Raw genomic sequence first — 25,181 nt, forward strand, 5'->3', positions numbered from 1 at the left:
AAACAACGGGAGAGAGAGGTCCGAGCCGTGAGAAGGGTAGAGCTGGCGGGGTCTGGGGTGTTTGGAGAGCTGGAAAGTTCACCTGCTCTGGAAACATCACTTATCTGAACTTCACAACCGCTCCGAAAGGAAAGTACTATTTTACAGAGTAGGATACTGAGGCTCAAAGAAGTGAAGGGACACGCCCAAGGTCCCACATCTCACAGGACAGGACCTTCCTCCGTGCGGGGACCCCGCGTTCCGCGTTTTGGCCCCGCGGCTCCTGGGGACTCTGAACAAGACCCTTTTTTGTGTCCTGGCTGGGATGCCCTCTGGAGAGCCGCCCAATGGCGAAGAGGCCCCGCAGAGAGTGGGCCGGGCAGGGCGGGGTGCCCCCTCCACCCTAGCTCCGCCCCCGGCAGCGCGGGAGGGGGCGGGGGGCGGGGGGCGCGCCGNCTCCTATCCCGGCCCCGGCCACTGCCCCTGCTCCTGCTGCCGCCGCTGCTGCTGCTGCTGTTGCTGCTGCTGCTGCGCGCGGGCCGGGTGCGCGCTGACAGTAAGGTACGCCGGGCCCTCTGACCCGGGCTCAGCGCCGCGGGGAGCCGGGCGCGAGGGGGCGCTGTGGCTAGGGTACCGTCCAAGGAGGGTGTCGGGCCAGGAGAGGAGGACCAGGACCTGGGGACCCGACGGGCTCAGCAAGGAAGCTGCTGGGGCCAGGACTCAGGGAGAGGAGCGCGTGGGGAAGAAGCGCTGAAGATGGTAGGAGTACTTGGGACCTGGGACCCAGTCCAGTGCGGGGAGAAGGTCAGCACTGAAACTCAGGGCCAGGGAGAGGGGACCCTGAGAGTTTGGAGGGGGCGCAGACAAGAGATGCAGCCCCCAGCCCAGAAAGGGGATTCCCAGGAGCGCTGGGCAGGGGCAGTCTGGCTGAAAGTTTCCACGGCAGGCTAACCACGTGGGGTAGACTCCTGGGTAACTACTACCCAGGGATTCCTGGATTTGCAGCAGAGCCTGAGTCAAGGCTTTCAGGCCATGCTGGGGATCCAGAGTCTCTACCCAGTGAACTCAGTGGGCTGGCCGCTTGCCTGGCCTCTGGTAGTCCTGCCAGGGGTCTAATGTGCCTTCTGGAGGACACCTTGTTTCCGGGAGGGACCTGAGCTGTTGTTCTCAGTTGTGGCTAAAAGGATCTGCTCTGGGGTCAAGCAGACCTGAGTTCAAATCTCTTATCTGGGCGACCTTGGGCCTTTACCTCTCTTAGCCTCCATTTCCTCACTTGCAAATATGGGAATAAAAATGGTTCGCATTTCCTGCAGTTGGTGTTCTTAGTGAGGTCATGACTATAAAATGTTTAGCACCACACCTGGTACCTAGTAGGTGCTCAATAAATCATACTGTAATTAAGAAATCTTACCAGTGGAACCCAAAAGGAGGGGAGATCCAGAATGTTGAGAGAGCAAGCACTTAGAACCAGTCAGAGCAGGGACCCCTTGAGGGTGTTCTGGAAACGACCCAGTAAGGAGGAGGAGGGGACTGGGAATGAGTGAAGGGAGGGAAGAAGGTAGGGCCCTGCTCGTACAGCATGAGAGCAAAGGAGTGACTTTTTTTTTGGTGTCTCCCTAGCCTCTTTCCTGCGTAGAAGGTGAGGCTGCACTGCCCACAGGCAAGGTAAAAGGCAGAAGCCACTAGCCACATGATAAGTGTATGAGCAGTGGGCACTCACCTCACCGTGAAGATTTGGCTCAGGGTATGAAAACAAGTGAGCTGCGGTCCTGACCATGTGCTCCAAAGACAAGAAGGGGATGCGTATCATTCTTATTTTACAGATGGGAAACTCAGGTGTATAGAGAAGTGGCCAGCTTGTGGACCCAAAGACCTAGGTTCTGACCCTTTGTTGTTCTCCGATCCTGTGACCTTGGGCAAGTCACTGCCTGACTCTGGGCTTCAGTTTCCCCATCTGACAAACAATCTCTGTCCAACTTCCTTTCTATGTAGGGCCTTCTCCAATTCCCTGACCTGGCTCAGGTAGGGGAACAATAAGCAAAAAAAAAAGCAAAAACAAAAAACAAAAAACCCCACACAACCTGATGAGTGCCTTGCCCCTCCCATCTCTCTGGCTGGGAGGATTACTTGGTCCTGGGCATCCTCTGAGCCCTGCAGAGGGCTGTAGAGCTTGTGGGGGAGGGCTAACATTCAAAACAAAGCAAAGACAAAGAAAACCCAACAGCCTGTTTATGTAGTGAGTCAGCCAAACACTTGCTAGGTTGGGGTGTGTGTGTGTGTGTGTGTGTGTGTGTTTAGCTGTTCCAGGGCAAGCTGGGGCTGGTGGGGTAGGGAGGTGCACCCTAGAGCCTGCAGGATGCAGTGCAGCCCTCCTTCAGACACCTCCAACCCCACACCACTTCAGCCAGCTGGGAAAAATAAAAATCAAGTGATGGGTGAATTTACTCTGCATTCCTCAGCACAGCCGGTCTCCTGCTGGCCCTACAGAGAGAGCTGTTTTCATTATCACCCTCACCCTCCCCCATAACCATCCTTCCTCTCCAAGCTTGTCCTATTTGGGGGAGGAGAGAGCCCTTCAAGGGCCAGCCTGGGACTTGAAGTCTATATATGGTCCTAAAGGGTTAAATTGGCCCCCACCTTAGGCTTCCTGCTCCTGGGAGGTTCAGCCTCCCCCCACTCCTGCCCCACACTTTCAGAGGTACAGGGGCAGCTGAACCCTAGTACTCACCACAGAACTCTGTGGTGTCAAGGAGTTCCTCACTCAGAGTGCTTTAATTTATAGCAAGTGTTTATAGCAAGGTCTCTCCTAAACAGGACTTGGAGTTTTCATCTAAGGAAGTGCTTTGTCCAGCATGGGAGTGGGAGAAGGGCTTCACAGATTCCCCAGCATTTCCGAGGGGCTTTCCAGCTTGGAGGGACAGACAGGTAACCACATGTGGCACCAGAGACTTCAAGGAACCTGCTTTCTGCTGTATGCCCTTGGAATGTGGCTGAGAATTCCCCATTGCTACCTCAGTTGCCCCATCTATGAAGGGTGCTTTACTTCTATGCATCCAGGTATGACAAGGGGTGGGGGGTGTCTTTGGTCATCCTACCAACCAGGGGTCCAAGGACAGAGGGTAGGCCAAGGCTTGTGAAGACTGGGCGAGGGGAGCAGGAGGGGCTGGCACAGGCAGGATCAGATGTTCTAGGCCAGGCTGGTCTCTGGGGGCTTCGGTGTTGTTGCGCCTCCACTCGGGGAGTTTCTGCCTGTGGGTGTAATTGAAAACAGGCTCAGGGCAGGCAGGGGATACAAGTGATGAAGTGCTCCTTCCATACACAAGGAGTGTGGGGCCAGGCCAGGCCCCACAGGGTCTTTACACAGGGAAATTCTTGCCCCAACATTCCTGATGGCTGGACATCCAGAAGAAAGTACTGAGAAACACCCTGTGTGCCAAGCCTCATGCCCAGCACGTCAGTTCAGAATCTTACACAGCCCTGCTGCCAACCTCTATTTGACAGGCTGGAACACTGAGGTCAAAAGAGTCAGGTTGAGGAGTTTGGAGAATCCTGGGGTTACAGGATTCTGAGCCTTCAGTGGGCATCCAGATGGCCTGGGGAGCCTCAGAGTCTGAGTTAAGGAGTGTGGACTCAGGCCAGGGCATCTGCATTTTCCAAGTGTACTTCAGGTCATTCCAGGGCACGTCCGTCCAGTTGAGAACTCATGGAGATACAGGGAGCCATGGAGGTTTGTGGAGCAAGAGAGTAAAGATCAACAAAGAGAGCTTCTGGAAGAAGCTAGTAGAGAGGAGGCTGCTGTGTTTCTAGGTAGCAGTTAATGTGGTCTAAACCTGGGCTATGGTCATGGAGTGGAGGCCCAGGGATAGAGATGGGAGATAATTAGGATAAAAAATTGGAAGAACATGACTGATGGCGTGTCCTGTGTAAGACGGGGGCTCAGAGATCCGGGTTGGGTGGGAGGGCAGGTAGACATCAGTTGAGAAAAGATGCTGGGTCCAGTTGTGGATGGCTTACGTTTGCGGGTCCTTTGCCATCCAGGGAGGTGTCCAGCCGGCAGTAGGCCCTAGGGGAGATCTTTGCCTACAGGAGGACACGAGACTGGCTCTTAAAAGTGAGTCTGGGATGGCCATGAGAAAAGAAGGAAGACTCCACCTCAAGGTGACACAATTTTAATCTGTTCGTTTCTAGAACATTTCACAGTGTAAACCCTCCCCTGTCCACTGTGGCCAGAGTTATCCACCTTCAGAAAAATCTCAGCTATGCCTTCTTACCATCTCATTGTACAATTTCCTTGCAAATACCTAGGGACGTTTTTTGGTTTGTTTTTAAATGTTATTTATTTTGAGAGAGAGGGAGAGGGAATGGCATGCAGGGAGAGAGAGAAGGGCAAAGAGAGAGGGAGAGAGAGAATCTCAATCAGGCTCTGCACTGTCAGCACAGAGCCCAACACAGGGCTCGATTCCACAAACTGTGAGCTGAAATCAAGAATCAGACAGTTAACTGACTAAGCCACCCAGGCGCCCTCAAATACCCAGGGATGTTTTTAGCATGAACCACCCACATTTCTAGGGTGTGAGGCAGCAGGTGTGTGCTGAGTGAGGCTATAGAAAGGGATGTGGGCTGAGGCAGGGACTTTCCTGCTTCACAGCACCTCCAGCCCTCATGCCAAGGGCAGGGTGGGCCAGGTCCTCTGCCTTCCCCTGTGACCCACCCCGGGCCCCCTTTTCTGTCCCAGCCCAGTTGTTGTTGTTGGAGAAACCCTTGCCTATTGATTATGGATGGTCATGGGAGGAACAGCAAGTAAACCAGTTTTAGAGTCAAGCTGTTCTTAGTGACCCTGGACAAGCCTCTAGTGGTCTCTGATGCTCAGATTTCTCTTCTGTAAGAGAGGGCTGTGATGAGAGCAAAGAGAGGTAGCAAATGATGTGAAAACGTGAGGGAGGGCTGTTGGCGGCTACTTGAATAGCAGGAACCCCTTAAAGAGCAGTTATTCTGTGCCAGGCTTGGTGCCAGGTGCTCTGCATGCATCTTGACTCATTTCAGCCTCAGGTCAAGCTTATGAGGCAAAGATTGTTACCCTCCCCATTTTACGGAGGAGGACGCAGAGACTCAGAGCAGTCAAGGCCATGCAGGGGAATGGAGGAGCTGGGATTTGAGTCTGGGTTTGGCCCCTCACCATGATGCTTTGCTGCCTCCAATCGAGCATTGCAGGCCCCAGGAATCACCATAGCGAGGGCCTTGCCTAGGCTCCTGGCAGCCGGGGCTGGAGCAGAGGCCCTCTTCCAATCCCTGGCAGGTATCAGGGCCCCGGCCGCCCACCTCAGGATGTAGCACCTCATCTGGGGAGAGAAGGAATATTGCAGTCTGATGTGGAGGCTGCTGCTGGTGGGGATGGACATTGGGATTATGAGTGGGTCCCCAGGAGCAAGCCTCTCTGGCCTGGCCACACAGAACACATCCACATCCACCCACTGGGGACTAGCGGGCGGGGGCAGGGGGTGGTTGGAGGCCCCAGCAGAGGTGGGAAGGGGGCCTAGAAAGCTGGAAGAGAAGGCAGGCTTAATGTACTGGCCAAGATCTAAGGAATGCGCAGGACCCCTAGCCTGGCTGTCAGCATTCACAGGCAAGGGAGAATTGCCCCCCAAGTGCCCAGGGTACACTCCGCCCACAGAGGGCCCAGGACAAAGCTACTGGTGGTTTCCTCCTTCCCCACCCTCCTTGTCCCCCAGGGGACTGGAAGTCTACCCACACTGGGCTCTAATCCCCTTGAACAAGTCATTTGATGGCTCCAGGGCTCAGTTTTCTCGTCTATAAGGACCCTGCTAAGAATATCTATCACTGTATACACACAGAGAAAGAAGTAGAAAAACAACCCCTTTTCAGGATTATTGGTAGTAATAATAACAGTTACAATATACAGAGTGTGCTGTGGGCTCCTGGTACCAGACAGAGCATATTCCTGGCGTTCCATCTCTCAGTCCTCACACAGTCCTTTGTTGGGTAGACACTAGTAGTACCCTCATTTTACAGATGAGGAAACTAAGGCACAGAGAGTTTAAGTAATCTACCCAAGAACACACAGCTGTAGGTGGGCTATGGTTGTTGCCTAAGCACTGGCCCTACACTCCCCCAGCGCTTAGTGAGTTCTCATTAAATGTCACCTCCGGGATCTGTGCCCCAGGCTTGCCTCCTCCATCCACCATCTATCTCTCCACGAGACAGCCCAAGTGAACGTCCCATAATGCAGATCTGACCCTGGCTCTCCCCTGCTTAAAATCTTTCCATGACTCCCCAGTGTTTTTAGGAAGAAGCCAAGATCCTCAACCAGCTTTCAGGGCCCTCCACGAGCTGGTCTCTGCCACCCCAGGGTTCCTGCCATGATGAAGTACCAGCCAGAATGAAGCTCCCCCAGACCCCCAAGTGCCAGGCTGTTGCTCATCCTTCCATGTCTGATTTGCTGTCTCTTGAATGCCCTTCTCACTAAAGATGCCCCCCCAAGGGTGCCCTCTTCTGAGCAGTCTTCCTGGGTGTCTTCCTGTGTGTTCTCAGAGCCCACTCTGCCGGCTTCTCATATAGCAGGAAACCTCAAAAATGTATCTCAATCTATTTCTTCTGCCCCTCCAGCTGTCACCCAGGGTCCAACAGAGGCTCCAACAGGTGTCTGACAGCTCAGAACAGATATGGAGAACCTTTGGCCCTTCCTCCGAGGGCCCTGGGACACTCAAGGGTGCTGGGGTTGGCAGAAAGCCCAAGGGAGCCATGAACTGAGTCCTGGTGGCTTCAGTGAGAGCTAAGTGGCCATGAGGTGTTTGTTGCTTGAGCAAGAGCTAAGAGCCTGGAGCCCAGGGTAGCCTGGCTGAGCCAAATAGGGGAGTGGCCTACCAGCTCACAGCTACTAACCGGGTTGCAGACACCATGGTCTTAGCCCTGCACTCTAGCATTTCTGCAAAATGCAGGCTCATTTATCCAACAGATATTTACAGAGCATCTGCTATGGGCCATGCAGGCACTATTCTGTGGCATAGGAGAGAACTGAGCAAAGTCCCTGTCTCTAATGGCTCCTTCAGTAGAGTAAGAGAAAAGCAAGCAAACACAAATACTTCAGATGGTAATAGGTATAATAAAGAAAAACAAAGCCACTAGATAAGGGGACAGAGAGTAAGGGGAGGTGGGTAGTCTGGGAAGGCTTCTCAGATGAGGTGATGTGTAAGTAACATGAGGGAATAAACCAAGGGAGTATCAGGGTTTCAGGATGCGGGTACCACATCCGCAAAGGCTGGAGTGGAGTAACCCAAAGGAAGGAAAGGGTGACAAGAGGAGGGGTTGGGGAGAGGCCATCAGCTCACCTAGGCCTTGAAGACCATGATAAGGAGGTAACTAGCCCCTCCCCCCATACACAGATATTAAAGGATGTGATGCACAGGAAAACTGAGATATAGTAAAATGCCCCATAGAAGGTCTTCATTCTTATTTTTTACTATAATGATAAAATACACATGATAAGTTATATGGAAACCAACTTGACAATAAACTATTTTAAAAATACGCATGATATTTACCATTTTAACTATTTTAAAGTGCACAATTCAGTGGCATTTAGTACATTCACAGTGTTGTGCAACCATCCCACGACTCAGTTCGAGAACACTTTGATGACTGCAACCATCACCACGACTCAGTTCGAGAACACTTTGATGACTCCAAAAGGAAACCCCGTGCCCATTAAGCAATTGTTCCCCATTTCCCCCCTCCCAAGTCCTGGCGACCACTAATCCCCTTTCTGTCTGTGGAGCTGCCTATCCTGGATGTTAATACAATCTGTGGCTTTTTGTGTCTGGCTTCTACAACTTAACAGCATGTTGGCAACGTTCATCCAAATTGCAGCATGTATCAGTACTTTGTAATATTCCATTGGACAGATGCACTACTTTTGTTTACCCATCCGTGGATGGACATTTGGATTGGTTCCACCTTGTAACTATTGTGAATCCTGCTGCTGTGAACATTTACGGGCAAGTCTTTGTTTGAATACCTGTCTTCAGTTCTTTGGAGAAGTCATCTTTGGGCAATAATTCTATCTAGGAGTAGAATTACTGGGTCCTGTGGTAATTCCATGGGTTTTCAAGAGTTTAAAAAAAAAATTTTAAGTAATCTCTACAACCAATGTGGGGCTCGAATTCACAACCCTGAGAACAAGAGTCACAGGCTCAACTGACTTAGCCAGCAAGGCGCCCCAAAGGCCAAGGGCACTGGGTTCTGCTACCTGTCCCCTGTGGCTCCTCCTCTCTCCTTCTCCCCCCAGCACTGGCCTTCGGCTCACCTGAGCTCCTCTTGCAGGTGTTTGGTGACATGGACCAGGTGCGAATGACCTCAGAGGGCTCTGACTGCCGCTGCAAGTGCATCATGCGGCCGCTGAGCAAGGACGCGTGCAGCCGGGTGCGCAGCGGGCGGGCGCGGGTGGAGGACTTCTACACTGTGGAGACAGTGAGCTCGGGGACCGACTGCCGCTGCTCTTGCACGGCACCACCCTCCTCACTCAACCCCTGCGAGAACGAGTGGAAGATGGAGAAGCTCAAGAAGCAGGCACCGGAGCTCCTCAAGGTAGACTTTCGGAGGGATGTGGGGAAGGGAATACCTCCTGGATGAATATCTAGCACGGACTGTCCTTTCAGTGAAAAGTCCACACACTGTGGGTAGGTGCTGTTGTTACCCCATTTCACAGGTGAGGAAACAGAGGCTCCCTGAGGGGAAAGCCACTTCTTGCCCAATACCATTTGCCAGTAAGTGATGGAGGCAGCATTCTTACGCTATTTACCCTGTGCTCTAGCGTGTCTGCACAATACAGCCTTCTTTATGCAACAGATATTCACAGAGCACCTACTATTGGCCAGGCGGCTACCGTTTTGGGAATAAAGGAGGGAACTCATTGAGGTCCGTGCCTTGAGTAAGGGAGACAGAAGAGTAAGGGAGACAGAAAATAAGCAAACAGAGATATATACTTTATCACCTAGTTCAGTGTCCTATATTTTACCTAAACCAATTCATCTGTCAGCACCTCAGAATATAGTATTTTAAATTTTAAGTTTCGTGGCATTTTATTGTTCTTAATGTAATAACACCATTTCCCATATTCAACCACCACCTGCATACCAGATGTTGTGCTAAGCTCTTTTTACACATTTTTTCCTCTAAATTCTTGAAGCATTCTGGGAAATATGGAATCACTATCCTCATTTTATAGGCAAGAGAACTGAGGTTGGGGAAGTTAGGTAACTGGCCCAAGCTCTCACATAATGGCATGTAGCCTCGGGGTCTAAACCATACTTTTATATGAATGTTATGCTTACCTCCCCCCAGCCACCTCTATAGGCAGATCAGAAAAAAGCCCCACCTCCGGGGGCCACCGCCCCATGCCAGGGCTTACCACCAGGACCCATGGCTTGAATAGGCATGTGCAGGCTAGATCACAGTCCCCACAGCCAGCCAGCCAGGCACCTTTGTGGCATTCATAACACACCCAGCTCAGTGCTTGGTGGGGCTGGGATTTGAACCACGTCCTGCTGTATCTGAAGCATGTGTTCTAAACCACATTGCTCTCCTGTTTTCCTTTCTGTAATGGACTAGATAAACTTGCTGTCTTTGGAGAGTATCTTTTTCTTTTATAATTTCTTCCAACCATATGACTATCTATTTTGCCTTTTTTTGGTATCAAGAACTGTGAAATTGTTACCCTACTTATAAGATAACAAGTCACCCTACACGTTTCATGGGTACTGGCAGAAGACACAAGCCTCCTGGGTCAGAGACTAAGGACTTTATTACTCACAGCAGCCAGAGTATCTATATTTTCTTGAACTGATTTTTCCAGCTCCACTTCCCATGGGGTGACAACCGGATGATGCCTGCACACACACTGGGTTATTTCTCAAGAGTGGAGCCCCAAGTTTAAAGAATCCAGATCTTTTACAATGGGCACTGAGAACACCTTCCCTACCCTGGAGGGAAACACTCTATATTCCAAGATTGTTCACCATACAATAAGATGTCCTGCAACAAAGACAAGACAGTCAGCGCCTCTGCATACAAGACATGCAGAAAAGCAAGAGACCCGTGAAAAATTGTCTCCAACATTTGGCTAAATATATTTTCTTTAAATTTAACTTTCGTTTTATTTTTGTAACAATTAAATGGATACCAAAACTCTCAAAGCTGGGATAGGATTGAATTTGAGAGCAAGTTGCCTCTTAACAGCTTGTCAGTGCCTGGGGCGAGGGCTCTGCAGACTCCAGGCCCTGAGGCTATATAGGCCAGTCTTGAGTTATAGGGACAAACCCAACTTCTACTCAAACCCACTTCTCATTAAGTAAATTGTAAGCATACTTTATGTGACGATACACAAAAGTTTTTCATAAATTCTGGATAATTTAATCCTTGCCACAACCCTTTGGAGAGGGAACTTATGGTCCCAGCTCTACTTATGGAGGAATCTGAGGCCCAGAGAGGGATTGTGACTTGCCTAAGATCTCACAGCAAGCAACTGGCAGCGCTAAGGTTTGAACTTAGGAATTCTCTTCTCTGTCCCTTGCCTGTGGAAGGGGTCCCTCGGCAGCTTTCAGCCAGGAGCCCATTGTCCCTTAGCCCTTTTCAGTACACAGCAGCCATGATGGTTTTCATTCAGTCTTGTAGGACCAGAGTAGGGTAGCGGTGAGATTGACCCAGTAGGTGGTGTCATAGGAGGAAGAAAAAATACCGTGTCTCATTCACACTGTAGGTGCAGTAGCAGGTACCTGAGAGGTACCCAGAAAACCCCAAGAGGAGAAGGGGGCAGAGGCGGTATGAGACAGGACTGAGGGCTCTCTCATTAGGGTTAGCTCCTCCTCCTTCATCAGGAGGCTCTCTATGGGCAGCCCCTTCTAAGGGAAGCCCATGGAGGAGGGGGAGCAGGGCACACCCACGCTATACCCTCCCCTGTCTCTACCCCAGCCCTTTCTCTCAAGCTAAGAACAGCTGTGATTTGGTCTCCATTGCATGACTCTGAGTAGGAGGGAGAGGATTCTAGATTCCTTGGGAATGTTAGTGACAGGTGCATACCTTTCACTTCTTCACTCCCTTTCCTTCTGGACATGAACTAGACACGGCCCCACCCTTGAGGAATCCCCAGTCTTATGGGGACACAGCTCCTGACTCCAACAATGCCAGTGTCATTGGTGCTGGGCCACAGGATGTCCCAGGGACTGTGGGAAACCCAAAAGAGGAGGTAACACTAGAGCCGGGCTTTGAGGGCTTGGTAGGAGTCCCTCAGGCAGAGAAGAAATGAGGGCATTATGGGTGAGAGCAAGTGGAGTGAATTTGGCCCAGGATGGCTCCTTGCGCTCTCTCTACTCCAGCCCCACTAGCCACCTGTCAATTCCTCTAACATGGTGCTTCTCAATCTGTGGTGAAAGACAGATTTTTAAAAAATAAGAACCAGGGCACCTGGGTGGTTCAGTCAGTTAAGCATCCAACTCTTGATTTTGGCTCAGGTCATGATCTCAGGCTTCGTGAATTTGAGCCCTGCATCAGTGCAGAGCCTGCTTGGGATTCTCTCTCTCTCCTCTCTCTGCCCCTCCCTCACTCGTGCTTTCTGAGTCTCTCTCAAAATAAGTAAATAAACTTAAATTTTTTTATTTTTAAAAAAGGGCAGCCTTTAAAATTTTTTTAAATAAAAAAATAAAAACCAAGAACCAGTTCTTTTGGAAAATGCCATAAAAATCAATTAATCGAAAAACAAAACAGAAAACAGACATGCAACATACAAATCTAGTGTTTTACTAGTAGAGTCAACAGATTAAAGATTTCTTTGGCAGAGGGATCTGCAAGTTTGTAAAAGTCTACTCTCACTTTTTGTCATTACTCTATCACAGATGAGCGATACACGCTTTGGTGGCATGGCCCAAACACACCGTGTTTCTTCTCCCCTCCAGCTCTTTACACAAACCATTCCCTTGGCCTGGATTGCCCTTCTCCTGCCTTCTTTGCCTAATTTGGGCTCCTGCTGCAGAGCTCAGCTCAAACAAAACTCCCTCCTGGCATACTTCACTAATCCACATCTGCTCCTAGACAAGGTCAGTGTCCTGTCATTAATGATCTGGGCACCTCTCTGTTACTCTCTGTTCTTTGACAGCCTGTGAAGGACCATGAAGGCTTGCATCTGTCTTACTCATCACTGCCCTTCGTGCCTGGCCCAGAGGAGACATTTGCTGAGGCCAAAGATGATACAGGGGCAGAGCATAGAGGGCTCGAGTGCCAGGCTTAGGAAGTGAAAGGTCATATATGAGCACTGGGGAGCCATGACAAGCTATCTAGCAGGAGAGAGACCCATGGTCAAAGCTGTACTTTGGAAAGCTAGTTTTGGTCGCCATGAAGGCACCAGAGTGGATCTGGGAGGATCCCCTTTAGTCCCCTGGAATAGTATCATTATTGCTGATATTCATGAAGCCCTTGCAGCGTGCCCACTGTGCGGTGGCCTGTCCAGACACTACTGCGCCTGACCACAGCCCTATTGCCTCATTTCACAGAGAAGGAAGCCGAAGCACACAACAGCCTATGTGCATGGTTCTCAAACTGTGCTCCCCTGAGCCCAAGGGGTACCAAGCAACTCTTCAGGGTCTGAGCCTTCAGGGTCTGAGGTTACAGGGGAGCAGACAAGACTCAAGGCCCAACCCCTGCTTCCGTGGGACTTCTCCACTCCCTTTTTCCATTTTAGAGATCAATGTCTACTCAAAGAAAAGATTTCTGGCTTAAAACAACTTGAATACCCCTGGGAGAGTGGGAGTAAAACTGTTTTGGAAACAGCTGGCCAGGGCCAGACAGGAGCACTGGCTTGCTCAGAGCCTGAGAAGTGCTGCATGGCTCGGAGTGGGGCCTTGCGAGAGAGTGGGCTGAAGGAACAGCCCTTCTCAAGAAGCCAGCGGAAGCTGCTTTCCAGCTGGCCCCCCGTACCATGGCTTCCCTAACACTCGCTGGCATCTCAGCCATCTGGAGAGGCCATATCCTGATGACGTGTGATGGAGATAGGAAGGGGAGCGACATCTGCAGGGAGGAGCCCTGAGCTGGACAAGGGTGACACAGCATCTGCCACTGACCTGTTTGTTGTGCAAGCTCTTCCCTTCTTTTGGCCTCTGTTTCCCCATCTGAACACAAGAAGGAATGGTAAAGCATGATAGGAAAGAGGTTTTGGGTGTATATCAATCTGGGATCTGCTGCCAGCCCCACCATTTAACAACTGGGTGGCTTTGGACAAGTCACTTCACCTAAACTTCAATTTCCTACTCTGTAAGATGAAAATAAAAGTTGTCCAGACTTTGTCAGAGTGCCTGACTGGCTCGGTTCATAGAGCACGTGACTCTTGACCTCAGGGTCATGAGTTCAAGCCCCATGTAGGGTGCAGAGATTACTTTAAAAAAAAAAAAGGAAGGAAGGAAGGGGAGAGAGAGAGAGAGAGAGAGAGAGAGAGAGAGAGAGAGAGAAAGAAAGAAAGAAAGAAAGAAAGAAAGAAAGAAAGAAAGAAAGAAAGAAAGAAAGAAAAAAGTTGTCCAGACCTTGTCTTTGGGTCCCAAGGTACAGACTGCGGCAAGTGATTCATGTGCTGGTAATGTATTCTGAAAATCCTGGGAGAAGCTGGTACCAAAGTGGTAGAGGTGGAGGTGGGAAGAGAAGGAAGCCCAGTAGGGTGTGGTCTCAGGCTAACCATCAGCTTCAGCCCCAGGGGACGCTGGAGTGTGAATGACAGCCCAGTTGTCCCCACTGGGGCTAGGGAGCTGGGATTTTCAATGCCCACACCTGCCAGGCATTGCCTAAGGACCGCCCAGGAGGACATACACTCCCAGGCACTCTGGGGACACAGCAGCTCTTTGAAGAGAGTTACAGATGCAGGCTGTTAAAAAGGAGACACATGGAAGCCAGGTACGGGCACAAAAAACAGGTAAGAGGGATCCCAGAGCATGTAGATTGATCGCCAGTGTCCACCACACACCCAGTTGGGTTGTCCTGAGGACTAAGTGAAACAGTGAAAAGCGCCTAACACAGTGCCTGCCTTGCGGGAAGTGTTCAAAAATGGAATCCACTGCTTTTCTCATGATTATTATTAGCAAGCTGGGTCTAATGGATGCTGAGGACCCATGGAGGCCATTCTAAGCAGCAGAGCTCCTTTTGCACCCTTTGTGCCTGATCCTGTGTTCTGCCCTTGCCCTAACCCTCCCGCCCTTTCCTGAGCAGCTGCAGTCCATGGTGGATCTCCTGGAGGGCACCTTGTACAGCATGGACCTGATGAAAGTGCACGCCTATGTCCACAAGGTGGCCTCCCAGATGAACACGCTGGAAGAGGTAAGGGCAGAGCCGTACCCAGGAGCCAGGCTGGGTCAACACTAGAGGCCAAGGGTAGTTAGTAGTGTCTGAAGGGGCCTGGGCAATTCTGCCCTGACCCTGGTGGCTGTTGAAAACTGGACTCTAGGAGGCAGCTGGGCGAGGGAAATGCAGGCCTCTGGGTCCAGACTTTGAGAAAGAGGTCTGACTGGGCTCATGGGCCTACAGGAAGCTGGAAGGCTGGGTGGAGAAACTGAGGCATTGGCTGACTACATGAAAGGGATATGAAATGGGGCTGGTTGGAACTTGCAGTTGCCCTTAATTCACCAAGACCAGGACTTGTACATTGCACAACTCCAGGGCCACTCATCGCTTTATAAAATGCCATATAAAAGTGCAGAACTGGCTACGCCCACTGGGGCAGGGCTTATTAATATAGCATCGCGGTCCCAGTACCCACTTGCAGCAGACGCAGAGGTGCTAAGCATCTTCTGGTCAAGTGCAAATGTGCTGGAGGGCTAGGCAGGTGGCCAGGACCGCCCCCTGAGGACAGTGACAGAGTTGGACAATCCTGGGGGTCCAGGCTGCACGTTCAAGGTTTGCTGGCACACATCTCTGCTGGCACAGCCTGGCCTCCGCCTGTTTCCTATATCCGGCCCCTGCTGGGCTGCCGGGAGCCTGGGGACACGCGGCTGCCAGGAGCGGGCGTGGGGGCTTCCTTTCCCGGCTTCCTTTTCAGAGGGAGGGGGCACCTGGGCATCCTGTGCCCCTGGGTGGGAGATTAACCCCTTGCTCTCCCCAAGGCTGGGGTCACAGTGCTTTTAATCACCCAAAAAGTGTTTGGTGTGTATGTACTGTGTGCCAGGCCCTTGCCAGCCTGGGAATCAGGGAACAGTTGTTGGATCGCTACCGCATGCCAGTGTTTTCTGTGCACCTAGTACATGCCAGGCACTCCTGATGCCAGCCCCGTGGTTATCCTTCTTTGACCTTTCCTCCAGTAATCTTAAGAAATGTTAACTCACTTCATGGAACTAGGAGCCAGACAATCTGGAGAGTGTATCTGCTGTGGCTGGAACAAATCAGAAATGATTTCCGTAGCCACCAAGAAATGATTTTTTAATTGTCTTCTGTTTTGCATTATCTGTGCTTTGCTTCTGTTCACTAGGCGATAACTCAAAAAAAAAAAAAAAAAAAAAACAACCACCCTTATTGCTAACTCTGGGTGGAAGTGAAGAAAACAGCCTCACTTCGGAGGAACTGGCTCCCTCTGCCCAAGGGAAAAACATCACTTACTTCACTTTTTAAATAAGACAGTAATGATTACACGGTCTCTGGGCAGCATGCTTTATCCATCCAAGCCGGCTGGTGCCACTGTCTGTACCCTTGGGCCCTCCTCAGGAGACTGGGCAGCGAAGCTGAGGTGTCTCCTCCAGGGGGGTGGGGGTGGGGGGTAGGAAGTGGCTCTCAGATGAGGCTAGAAAGACCCTGACTGAGGCCCTGCCCCACAGAGCGTCAAGGTGAACCTGAGCCGGGAGAACGAGGTGGTGAAGGAGGGCATGCGCCATCTCAGTGAGCAGCTGAAGCGCTATGAGAATCACTCAGCCATCATGATGGGCATCAAGAAGGAGCTCTCCAGCCTGGGCCTCCAGCTGCTGCAGAAGGACGCGGCCACAGTCCCAGATGCTGCCCCAGCCCCTGGCCCTGCCAGCAAGGCTCAGGTGAGGCCGTGGCTCTGGTGATGGGGCTAGCAGGTGGGTGGACTTGGGAACACAGTGTGCCAGGACCTTAGTCCCAGGGACTAGCTGGATGAGGGTTTCAGGTTAGCATAGGAGAGGGCTGAGGGCTGGCACAGTTGGAGAGTCCACGGTGGGGGGGGAGGCAGGGCTTGCCTGGCTTACAGCGGGCATGGTTGGCAGAGGTAAGGTGGGGGCAGGCGTGGGGATCCTGCTGAGGGGTCTGTTTGCTGAGGCAGGTGTTTGGCGGCGTCCAAGGCATTTCCATTTCCAAACTAGTGGGGACAAGGCTATAGAGAGGGTCCTTCCTGCCTGGCCCTGGGGGTGGGCTGCAGCAAAGCCACTTATAGCCTCTCCTGCTGAGGCTGGCCCCCTGGGCCCCGCCTGCTCAGGGGTAGGTGGGCCATGCCTTGGGGAACCCTGCAGACTAACACCACTTTGTCAACCTGCAGCAAATACCCAGGCGTTCCATATTCAAGCTCAGCAGAGACACCAGGCAGAGCCATCCAAGACATATAACACACCTGTACATGCATTTGAAAAAGACCCTCCTCGGGGCGCCTGGGTGGCTCAGTTGGGTGAGCATCCAACTCTTGGTTTCAACTCAGGTCATGATCTCACAGTTCATGGGTTTGAGCCCCACACTGGGCTCTGCACTGATAGCACGGAGCCTGCTTGGGTTTTTATCTGTCTCGCTGTCTCTCTGCCCCTTCTGCACCCTCTCTCTCTCTCAAAATAAATAAATTTAAAAATAAGATTAAAAAAAAAAGAAAGGAAAAGGCCCTCCTCTAAGCAGACAACTGCCAAAAAAGCTCTTCTTCTGGGCAAATAAAAAGGAGTCCCCTGGGGGTGGGCAAACTGTACAGAGGCTCCCTCCTATGATAAGTATACACTAGGGCGTGCAGCTTGGCAAATAAGAGTACAGATTCAATTTCAATGCCATTCATGCCCCTTCAGCCAGTCACCCACATGCAGGGCACAACTGTTCCAATCCACACAGCAGCCTGTGTTTTGGAGCAGGGAAGAAAGGAGCTGACGTTGTAGAATCCTGACATCCTCTAAATTTGACTTCTAACATCTAAACCTGATTTCCTCACAGACATGATCTCAGTTATTCTCATAACCACTCGCGAGGAGGGACAATCATTGACCATTTGGCAGATGAGGAAGCGCAGAGTGAGGTCACGTGGAGAGAGGGCGGCTACGCCAGGACTTGAACCTGCATCTGCGTGACTGGCAAGCCCACGCTCTTCCTCTCCACCTCTTGGCCTCCTCTGCTGACATTGTGATGATGGGGCCATCTGTGCCTGCAGCCGGGACTGCCTAGCTGCTGATAAAGTGTGGAGGAAGCCTGATGCCTTAGCCCAGGGCAGGCTTCCTGCTCATTCCTGTGTCAAGTCCACAGGAGCGAATGAATGCTGTTTTGGCCACGACACGGAAGGTCTAGATACTGTACTTGCTGTATCTCCTGGAGAGTCTGCCTGACAATGGGTGATGTCACAGGGCCTGTGATCTTGTGCCAAGCCAGCACCAGAGGCATTTAAAAGGAAGTAAAAATAAAATTTAAAAAACGTTGGAAACTGCATGCATGAAGGGCAATGCCCTTGGTGACCAACGCATTCAAGTTTGCCTGAGTCCGAAGGGCTTCCCAGGATGAAAGACTTACGGTGCTAACACTGGGACAGCTCCGAGCACACTGAGATGACATTGGTTATCTTGCCTGGGAGCCTGAGAACCTCTTCCCTGCCCACTAACAAAGACCCATGAGTGAGAGAGAGACGGATAGGAAGCTGACCTGGTGACCAGTTACCTCCCTAGGGAGTTGATCATTATAATCTACCCCCTGGGGGTGAGTATGCAGGTGTTCGGAAATGAGACAGGACTCTAACCTATGAGGCTGGGCTTGAGAACTAGAGCTGAGTGGGGAAACCAAGGCACACCCCAGTCATGGGCTTAGCCACTCTGGGAGAAAACTGTGACTTCACAAGCACCTGAGACATGGGTCCTGGAGCGGCATGACCATTTCCAGCTCCCACAAGCTGAGCCTCCGTGACCTCCCACAGCACCTCTTCCACCTCCCCCTAAGTCTGAGATTTCGCTTCTCTCTCAGGACACAGCTGGAGGGAAAGGCAAAGACAACGACAAATATGGCAACATGCAGAAGAGCTTTGTAGACAAGGGCCTCCCAAAACCTCCTAAGGAGAAGCTGCTGAAGGTGGAGAAGCTGAGGAAGGAGGGCGGCAAGGGCAGATTCCCCCAGCCCACAGCCAAGCCCCGGGCCCTGGCCCAGCAGCAGGCTGTGATCCGAGGCATCACCTACTACAAGGCAGGCAGGAAGGAGGCGGCCGAGGCCGTGGCCGGTGAGTTGGAGGAGGGTTGGACCCCTGGGGGTCGGGGGCTTGCTGGTGGACAGCACCCCACGGATCGCCTACAAGGATCCAGTGTCTTCTCTACAGTCAAACTTCCCAGATGCCACTTCCAATGGTTACCTATTGGTGCCCTTTGTTTATCCGCACAATGTGATAATACCCCTCATGGCGTTCTTGGGGGTGAAGTGATATAATCAGTACAAAGGGCCACTCGGTTCCTTTCCAGTATCTTCAGCTGTCTCTGCCCTCACTCGACTTTTCCTTCTTCATTCAAAGATTTGCTGAAGGTCCACCATGTACTTGCTGTATCTCCCAGAGATTCTGCTTAACGTGGACTTCACAGTCCAGTGGGAAAAAACATACCTGTGACCAGGCAGCCGCCAGAGGTGTGGTGGGAATCCCCTGGAGCTATAGCCAGGCCAGGGTTCTGGGAAATGACATGGGGCCTTCGGGACACCTCTTGTTTCCCAAGTGGCCTTGGAATGGATGGCCTCTCCAGCACCTCCACTTCTTATTTCCCCAAAAAAGAGCCCACAGACTCCTACATTTTGCCTGCAATCCATGGGGGATCACGGTGAAGGCCACCAAGTACTTAACCAAAAAAACAAGAGACCAAAGTTCCAAGTGTACCCAAATTTCTGGGCCATCCTCACTGATGTGGCTCCTGATTCCTCCTCTGAGACCCTCCCGAGATGCCCAAGGGGCATCCTAAGCCTGCTCCCCCTTCCTGGGCCCTGTTAACCACCTCCTCCTATGAGGCTCTCTGCCCACATGTCCAAGGGACCAGGAGGTGGAACTGTGAGGGACCAGGCTCCTTTAAGAGCCTGGTAAATTTGTGCTCTATCAAGGCTCAGAGGCCTCTTTCCCAAGCCCTTGGTGCTAGCTACTGGCTGGCTCTGAGTCCTGCCAGCTCAGCCTGGCCACAGTACAGAGCCTCTGACCCCTGGCTGGGCACTGCCCTAGAACAGCTGTACGCATCTTGCTCTACCAGCGAGGCTCGTGGGAACAAGCCTCTTGCCCTGGCTGGCTGCCAAGGCCAGGCCTCCCTGAAAGAGGGTGTGCCCCATTCCCGAGAGACACCACCGGCTGCCCCACAATGGGGCCTGGCTAAATCCTATGCAAAGAGGAAGCCTGGCAGGGAGAGAAAAGGAAGAAGTCAGGTAATTGTCCTGGAGTCAAGGGGCCTCGTCCCCTGGGAGCCACACCATCACCTTTCCTTTGTCCCTGGCATCTCCGTTTTCTGAGTATCTTTCACACACGCTGTTGCACTTGATCCAGGTGAGGAAACAAGTTCAGAGAGTTGAAGAGATGGCTCCAGGGTTCACAGTGAGTGGTGGGACCAGAACCCAGGCCAGGGGGCTATAGAGCCTGCCTGAAACCCCTTCACAGCTCTGTCCCTTCTGTGCGTCATTGAATCTTCCTGTTTTCCCTACCCAGGCCCCATCCATCCCAGCCCAGAGAAGTGTGTGGGTCAGGGGTGACCCAGACATGGCCCCAAAGGGGTCCCATGGGAGCTGAAAAAGTCATCCTGTCAGCAAAGGCCTCACCAGCAGGGGTGGGGAAAAATGGGGGGGGGGGGTTCCCCAAAATGCCACAAAATGAGACGTAGGAGATGAGTGAGGGGACAGAGACAGAGACCTGGAGTCCAGAGGTGATGGGAGGCTGGCTGTGCCTGCCCCACCCTGCCTGAAGTGGCAAATACTGGGTGAGAGAAACACGCTGGGTTCTAGGGGAGACGACCAGGACAAAGTCTGCAAAATGGGAGCAAGGGTTTCTGCCTCCTGGGGTTGAATCTAGCACATGAAAGAATTGGTACGAAGTGTTTGACACTTAGGAGGGAAGGGGTCTCCTGTTTGGTACCTCATACTTGCCAGGCCCTGTGCAAATGATTTGTATACATTTTCCTCTAATCAACACAGCAGCCTAACGTGGTGAGCCTTGTGAGTCTCGTTTCATAGGACGGGAAGCTGCGGCCCACCAAGGCAGGCGACTTGGCTGAGCTCACTCAGCTGGGGGGCTTGGAGCTGGTCTGCAGACCACAAAGCCTCCCCACCTCCCACTTTCAGAGGCCTTTTACCCCTCAGGGCCTCCCCGCTTCTCTCTGCCGTGGCTCCTGAGCTGGGAGCCAGATGGGCCTGGGGAGGACCCTGGCAGGTGGCACAGGATGTGAACCCAGGGTCTTCTCCCCACAGACAACGCGCTCAGGGGCACTTCCTGGCTGGAACAACCGCCGCCCAGGGCTGAGGACAGGCCAGCAGAGCCCAACTCAGCAGAACAAGACGAGGCTGGGCCCAGGGCCTCGGAGGGAGCGGACTTGGCCTCCGGCACCCCCAGCGTGGACCCTACTGTCACCCCCACCCCAACCCCCACCCCCCGTCCCGTGCCCACCGAGCCACCTTCACGCCCAGACGTCCCCAACCCAGGTGAGTAAGCCTCACCTGAGGAGTCAGTAGGGTCCAGCCCATGGGCCAAATACAGCCTGCAACCTGTTTTTGTATGGCCTTCAAGCTAAGAATGGTTTTCACATTTTTAAGGGGTTGTAAAAAAAAAAAAAAAAGAAAGAAAGAAAACAATACAGATGTATGTGGTCTGGAAAGCCAAAACTGTTTCCTATCTGATCCTTTATAGAAAGTTTGATGGACATTTACAGTGAAACAGGTAGTATTTTCAACAAATCCTAACATCACCTAGAATCCCATCACCAAATCCAGCAACGATTTTCATATCTTAATTTTTTTTATGTCCACGTTTGTAGCTTTGGCTTGTGCCTTTCGGTAAAAGCCTTTCTTATTAAATCATCGAGCCCATCTTTCTGGAGGGCCTCTTGGCTACCTGTAATAACAAGGTATTGTTAAAGCCATTGCCTCCTTTGGCCTGAGTGCATCCCACTTGCAGGAATCTTTCCTGAAAGGTCCATCGGCAATGCGGACAACAGCTGCAGCTTAACGGGTTCCCTCCCAGCCTGTCTCCAACATTAGAAAACTGGAAATAATCTGAAGGTCTCACACCAAGGGGACTGGGGCACAGCTGTCTGGTGGCCTGGTAGAACCTTGAAATCACATCATTAAGTAGCCATTCTAATGATGTGAGAAATCACCCAGTGGAGGGAAAAAACAGGATGCATAAAACTGAATCTTCAGAAGAACCGCGCTTTTTTAACGGATGTCTGCATGACTGGACGTGTGAAGAAGAAAAAAAGAAATGGAAGGAAATATAGCATGTTTAAAATTTTCTTTGGATAATGACATCTTGAATCATTTTTATTTCCCCCCTTCTCCTTTACCGAACGTTCTGTGTTTTCTCCATTGATCAGACATTGCTTTGATCATGAGGAAAGGGGGAAAAGGGCTGTGAACAAAAGATCAGGAGGGATTTAAGTACGGCCCAGATAACGTTCCCAGGACTGCTGCTCTGGCTCGGGGCCTGTGGGTCTGAGTATCAAACTCTGCGCCCCTCACTCCCCACAGGCAGGGAGATGAGCTGCGAGGGCACCCTCCGGGCTGTGGACCCCCCCGTGAGGCACCACAGCTACGGGCGCCACGAGGGAGCGTGGATGAAGGACCCTGCTGCGAAGGATGACAGGATCTATGTCACCAACTACTACTACGGGAACAGCCTGGTGGAGTTCCGCAACCTGGAAAACTTCAAGCAAGGTGGGAGAGCCTGGAGGTGGGAAGGGGGGCAGGGAGTGGGTGGCCTGAGGAGGGTCTCCTGTGGAGACGGGGCCCTCTTTTGCCTGTGGTCTCCTGTGGTCCAGACCTCCCCAGCCTGGCCTAGCTGCAAGTGATCAGCCACCCCAAGGAGGGGCACGTGAGGGCGCCCCCATGTGCCGGCACCGAGCCAGGAGCTGGACCGCAGCAACAAACAAGATGGATGTGGTCCTGCCCTCCTAAGTGTAACTTACTGTCAAGAGGAACAATACTTAGAGTTTCCCCTTCTTGAGCACTTATTATGCTAATCGTGCTGTGTGCATCAGCTCACGGTGTCTTCATAATTCTATGAGGTGGGGGTTATCACTCTGTTTTGCAGGTGAGCAGAGCTTAGAGGAACTGCAAGTCTGGGCAGGGAAAGGCAGAATTTTGGTTATCAGACCTGGTGCATGATGGGGGAGGGGACACTTAGACAGGACCCACCCTCCAGAAATGTAGGGTCTGATGTGAGAGGCAAACGTTTAAAAGAAATAATCTCAGTATAGTGTTTGTGGGAGGGCTGAAGGGATGGTGCACATCAGAGACTTCCCAGAGCAAGAGGTGATGCTGAGCTGAGCCCTGGAGGAAGAGCAGGAGTAGCCACGCAGAAGAGAAAGGGACGGGTGTTCCACGCAGAAAAGGCCCAGTGTGGGCCAAGGCCCGGCAATGAGAGGCAGGGAGGCATAGAAGGGAGGTGGGGGAAGCAGAATGAGAGAGTAGGCTGAGGCAGACCTCATGAGCCACATCAAAGTTTGGATTTATCCTAATAGCTGTGAAGTCACAGGGTATGGCCTGGAACAGCCGAAGTCCTTCCTCTGCCAGGTCAAAACTGACCTGATCCCTGCTTCCAGTAGCTCACAGTCTGGTGTGGAGGAAGCCAGTGAAAAGTGCCAAGGCAAGGATCATGGTAGGTCAGAGGAGAGGCCCTCACTCAAGCCAGGGGGCGTCATGGAAGGCTTCCTGGAGGAGGTAACATTGGCTAAGGGCTCTGAAAGATAAGGAGGCCTTCCTTAGGCAGACAGGATGGGGAATGGCAGTCCAGACAAAAGGAACACCATGGGCAAAGGCACTGAGACAAAGCATAGAGGAGCTGGGACAAAGCTCATACTTGCCAGGCCCTGTGCAAATGATTCGTATACATTTTCCTCTAATCAACACAGCAGCCTAACGTGGTGAGACTTGTGATTCTCGTTTCATAGGACGGGAAGCTGCGGCTTCCATAACTGTGCGCCCTTGAACTCTCTGCCTGTTTCCTCCTTGGCAAATGGGATGATAACAGTACCTCCTCGGTGGTCGAGGTGCGGTGGGATGATTGGCCCATCATGGCACACTCAGTATCCCTTGCTTGCGGGGCCACTCAGGAGCCCTGGGTGGCCTCGCCAGTCCCTGGGGGTTGGGGGGAGTGGGGGGCTGTCCTGGAGGCTCAGGTGTGACCCTAAGGCTCTCCACACACAGGCCGCTGGAGTAACATGTACAAGCTGCCCTATAACTGGATCGGCACGGGCCACGTGGTGTACCAGGGCGCCTTCTACTACAACCGCGCCTTCACCAAGAACATCATCAAGTACGACCTGAGGCAGCGCTTCGTGGCCTCCTGGGCGCTGCTGCCCGACGTGGTGTACGAGGACACCACGCCCTGGAAGTGGCGCGGCCACTCGGACATCGACTTCGCGGTGGACGAGAGCGGCCTGTGGGTCATCTACCCCGCGGCGGATGACCGCGATGAGGCCCAGCCCGAGGTGATCGTGCTGAGCCGCCTGGACCCCGGCGACCTCTCCATGCACCGCGAGACCACGTGGAAGACGCGGCTGCGGCGGAACTCCTACGGGAACTGCTTCCTGGTGTGCGGCATCCTGTACGCCGTGGACACGTACAATCAGCAGGAGGGTGAGGTGGCCTACGCCTTCGACACGCACACGGGCACCGACGCGCGCCCGCAGCTGCCCTTCCTCAATAAGCACGCCTACACCACCCAGATCGACTACAACCCCAAGGAGCGGGTGCTGTACGCCTGGGACAACGGCCACCAGCTCACCTACACCCTGCACTTCGTGGTCTGAGCATGGACCTGTGCTCCCAGGAGAGGAGGGGCAGTGGGCATGGGGGCTCCCCACAGCAACTCCCGCAAGGGTTAGGTTTTCAGGGGGCCAGGTCCCAGAGCATGCGGCGCAGCCAGGATAAAGCTCCCTTGGCACCCAGTGGATTAGTAATCCCTTCCACTTGCAGAGCACCTGCGAGAGCTTTACATGCACTCAATCCCTCTTGGTCCCCCCACCGCACCCTCGGAGGTAGAGATGATTAAGCCCATTTAACAGATGAGGACACTGAGGCTCAGAGAGACAGTTCCCTTGCCTAAATAGCTGCTTTGGATCAGGCAGGCCATGCTTTACAGATGAGGAGACCTGACCACTCTCCCCTACACCTCCAGGCCTCTCCCTACTCCTGTAGTTTCTCTTGGTCTCTCAACTCTGTCTCCCTTCCTGGGGCCACTCAAAACCAGAGGCCTCTGGGACCCATGCACTAGTGCTGGTTGTAGGCTCTGCTCCATATACCACCACAGGCCCCGGTTCTGGCCGAACTGGTGGTGGCCCTGGGCCTTAGGCCCCTCGACTAATACTCCTGCTCCTTGCCTCTGGCCACCTCCCGGNAGAAACCACACCCCGAGGAAAAATACCAGCCCCTGTTCCAAGCTCCCCCTCCCTCTGTACTCATTTTTATTTTCTCTTATTCCTCCTCAGTGCCGTCATCTGTTTCTGCAGCAGCAGCTGAGGAGGCTGCAGGCAGCTGTCTGCCAGCCTGGTCTCTACCAGGGTGGGCAGCTGGGCCAGGCCCTGAGGCTCCCTCTCCTCCTAGAACGGCTGGCTTTGGCCACATACCACAGGCTATGGGACCTCTCCTCCGCCCTCCCCAGAGCCTTTGGGCCTGCGGTCCATGTTGTCCTTTCTCTCTGGACCTTTGAACCCACAACCTATATGCACTCAGGGATACCTCCAGGACTGCCATGAGCAAGACCCTAGGACCCAAGCCTGGGGTGGTAGCAGGATGAAACAGATTCCCTCTTCCGTGTC

At 52.6% G+C, this 25,181-nt stretch overlaps 1 protein-coding gene across 1 annotated transcript; it reads left to right on the plus strand.

Annotated features, from left to right (window-relative positions):
* The first annotated feature begins 441 nt into the window (after window positions 1–441).
* OLFML2A (olfactomedin like 2A) lies at window positions 442–24,752 on the plus strand. The gene is made up of 8 exons (XM_077768206.1): window positions 442–540; window positions 8,317–8,580; window positions 14,236–14,343; window positions 15,831–16,040; window positions 18,166–18,415; window positions 20,617–20,847; window positions 21,892–22,077; window positions 23,569–24,752. The coding sequence occupies exons 2-8, from the start codon at window positions 8,329–8,331 to the stop codon at window positions 24,171–24,173; spliced, it is 1,842 nt and encodes a 613-aa protein (XP_077624332.1). The 5' UTR covers window positions 442–540; window positions 8,317–8,328; the 3' UTR covers window positions 24,174–24,752.
* Window positions 24,753–25,181: the final 429 nt, after the last annotated feature.

Source organism: Crocuta crocuta, unplaced genomic scaffold, assembly GCF_008692635.1.
Source record: "Crocuta crocuta isolate KB4526 unplaced genomic scaffold, BGI_CrCroc_1.0 scaffold35, whole genome shotgun sequence".
NCBI classification, from domain to species: Eukaryota; Metazoa; Chordata; class Mammalia; order Carnivora; family Hyaenidae; genus Crocuta; species Crocuta crocuta.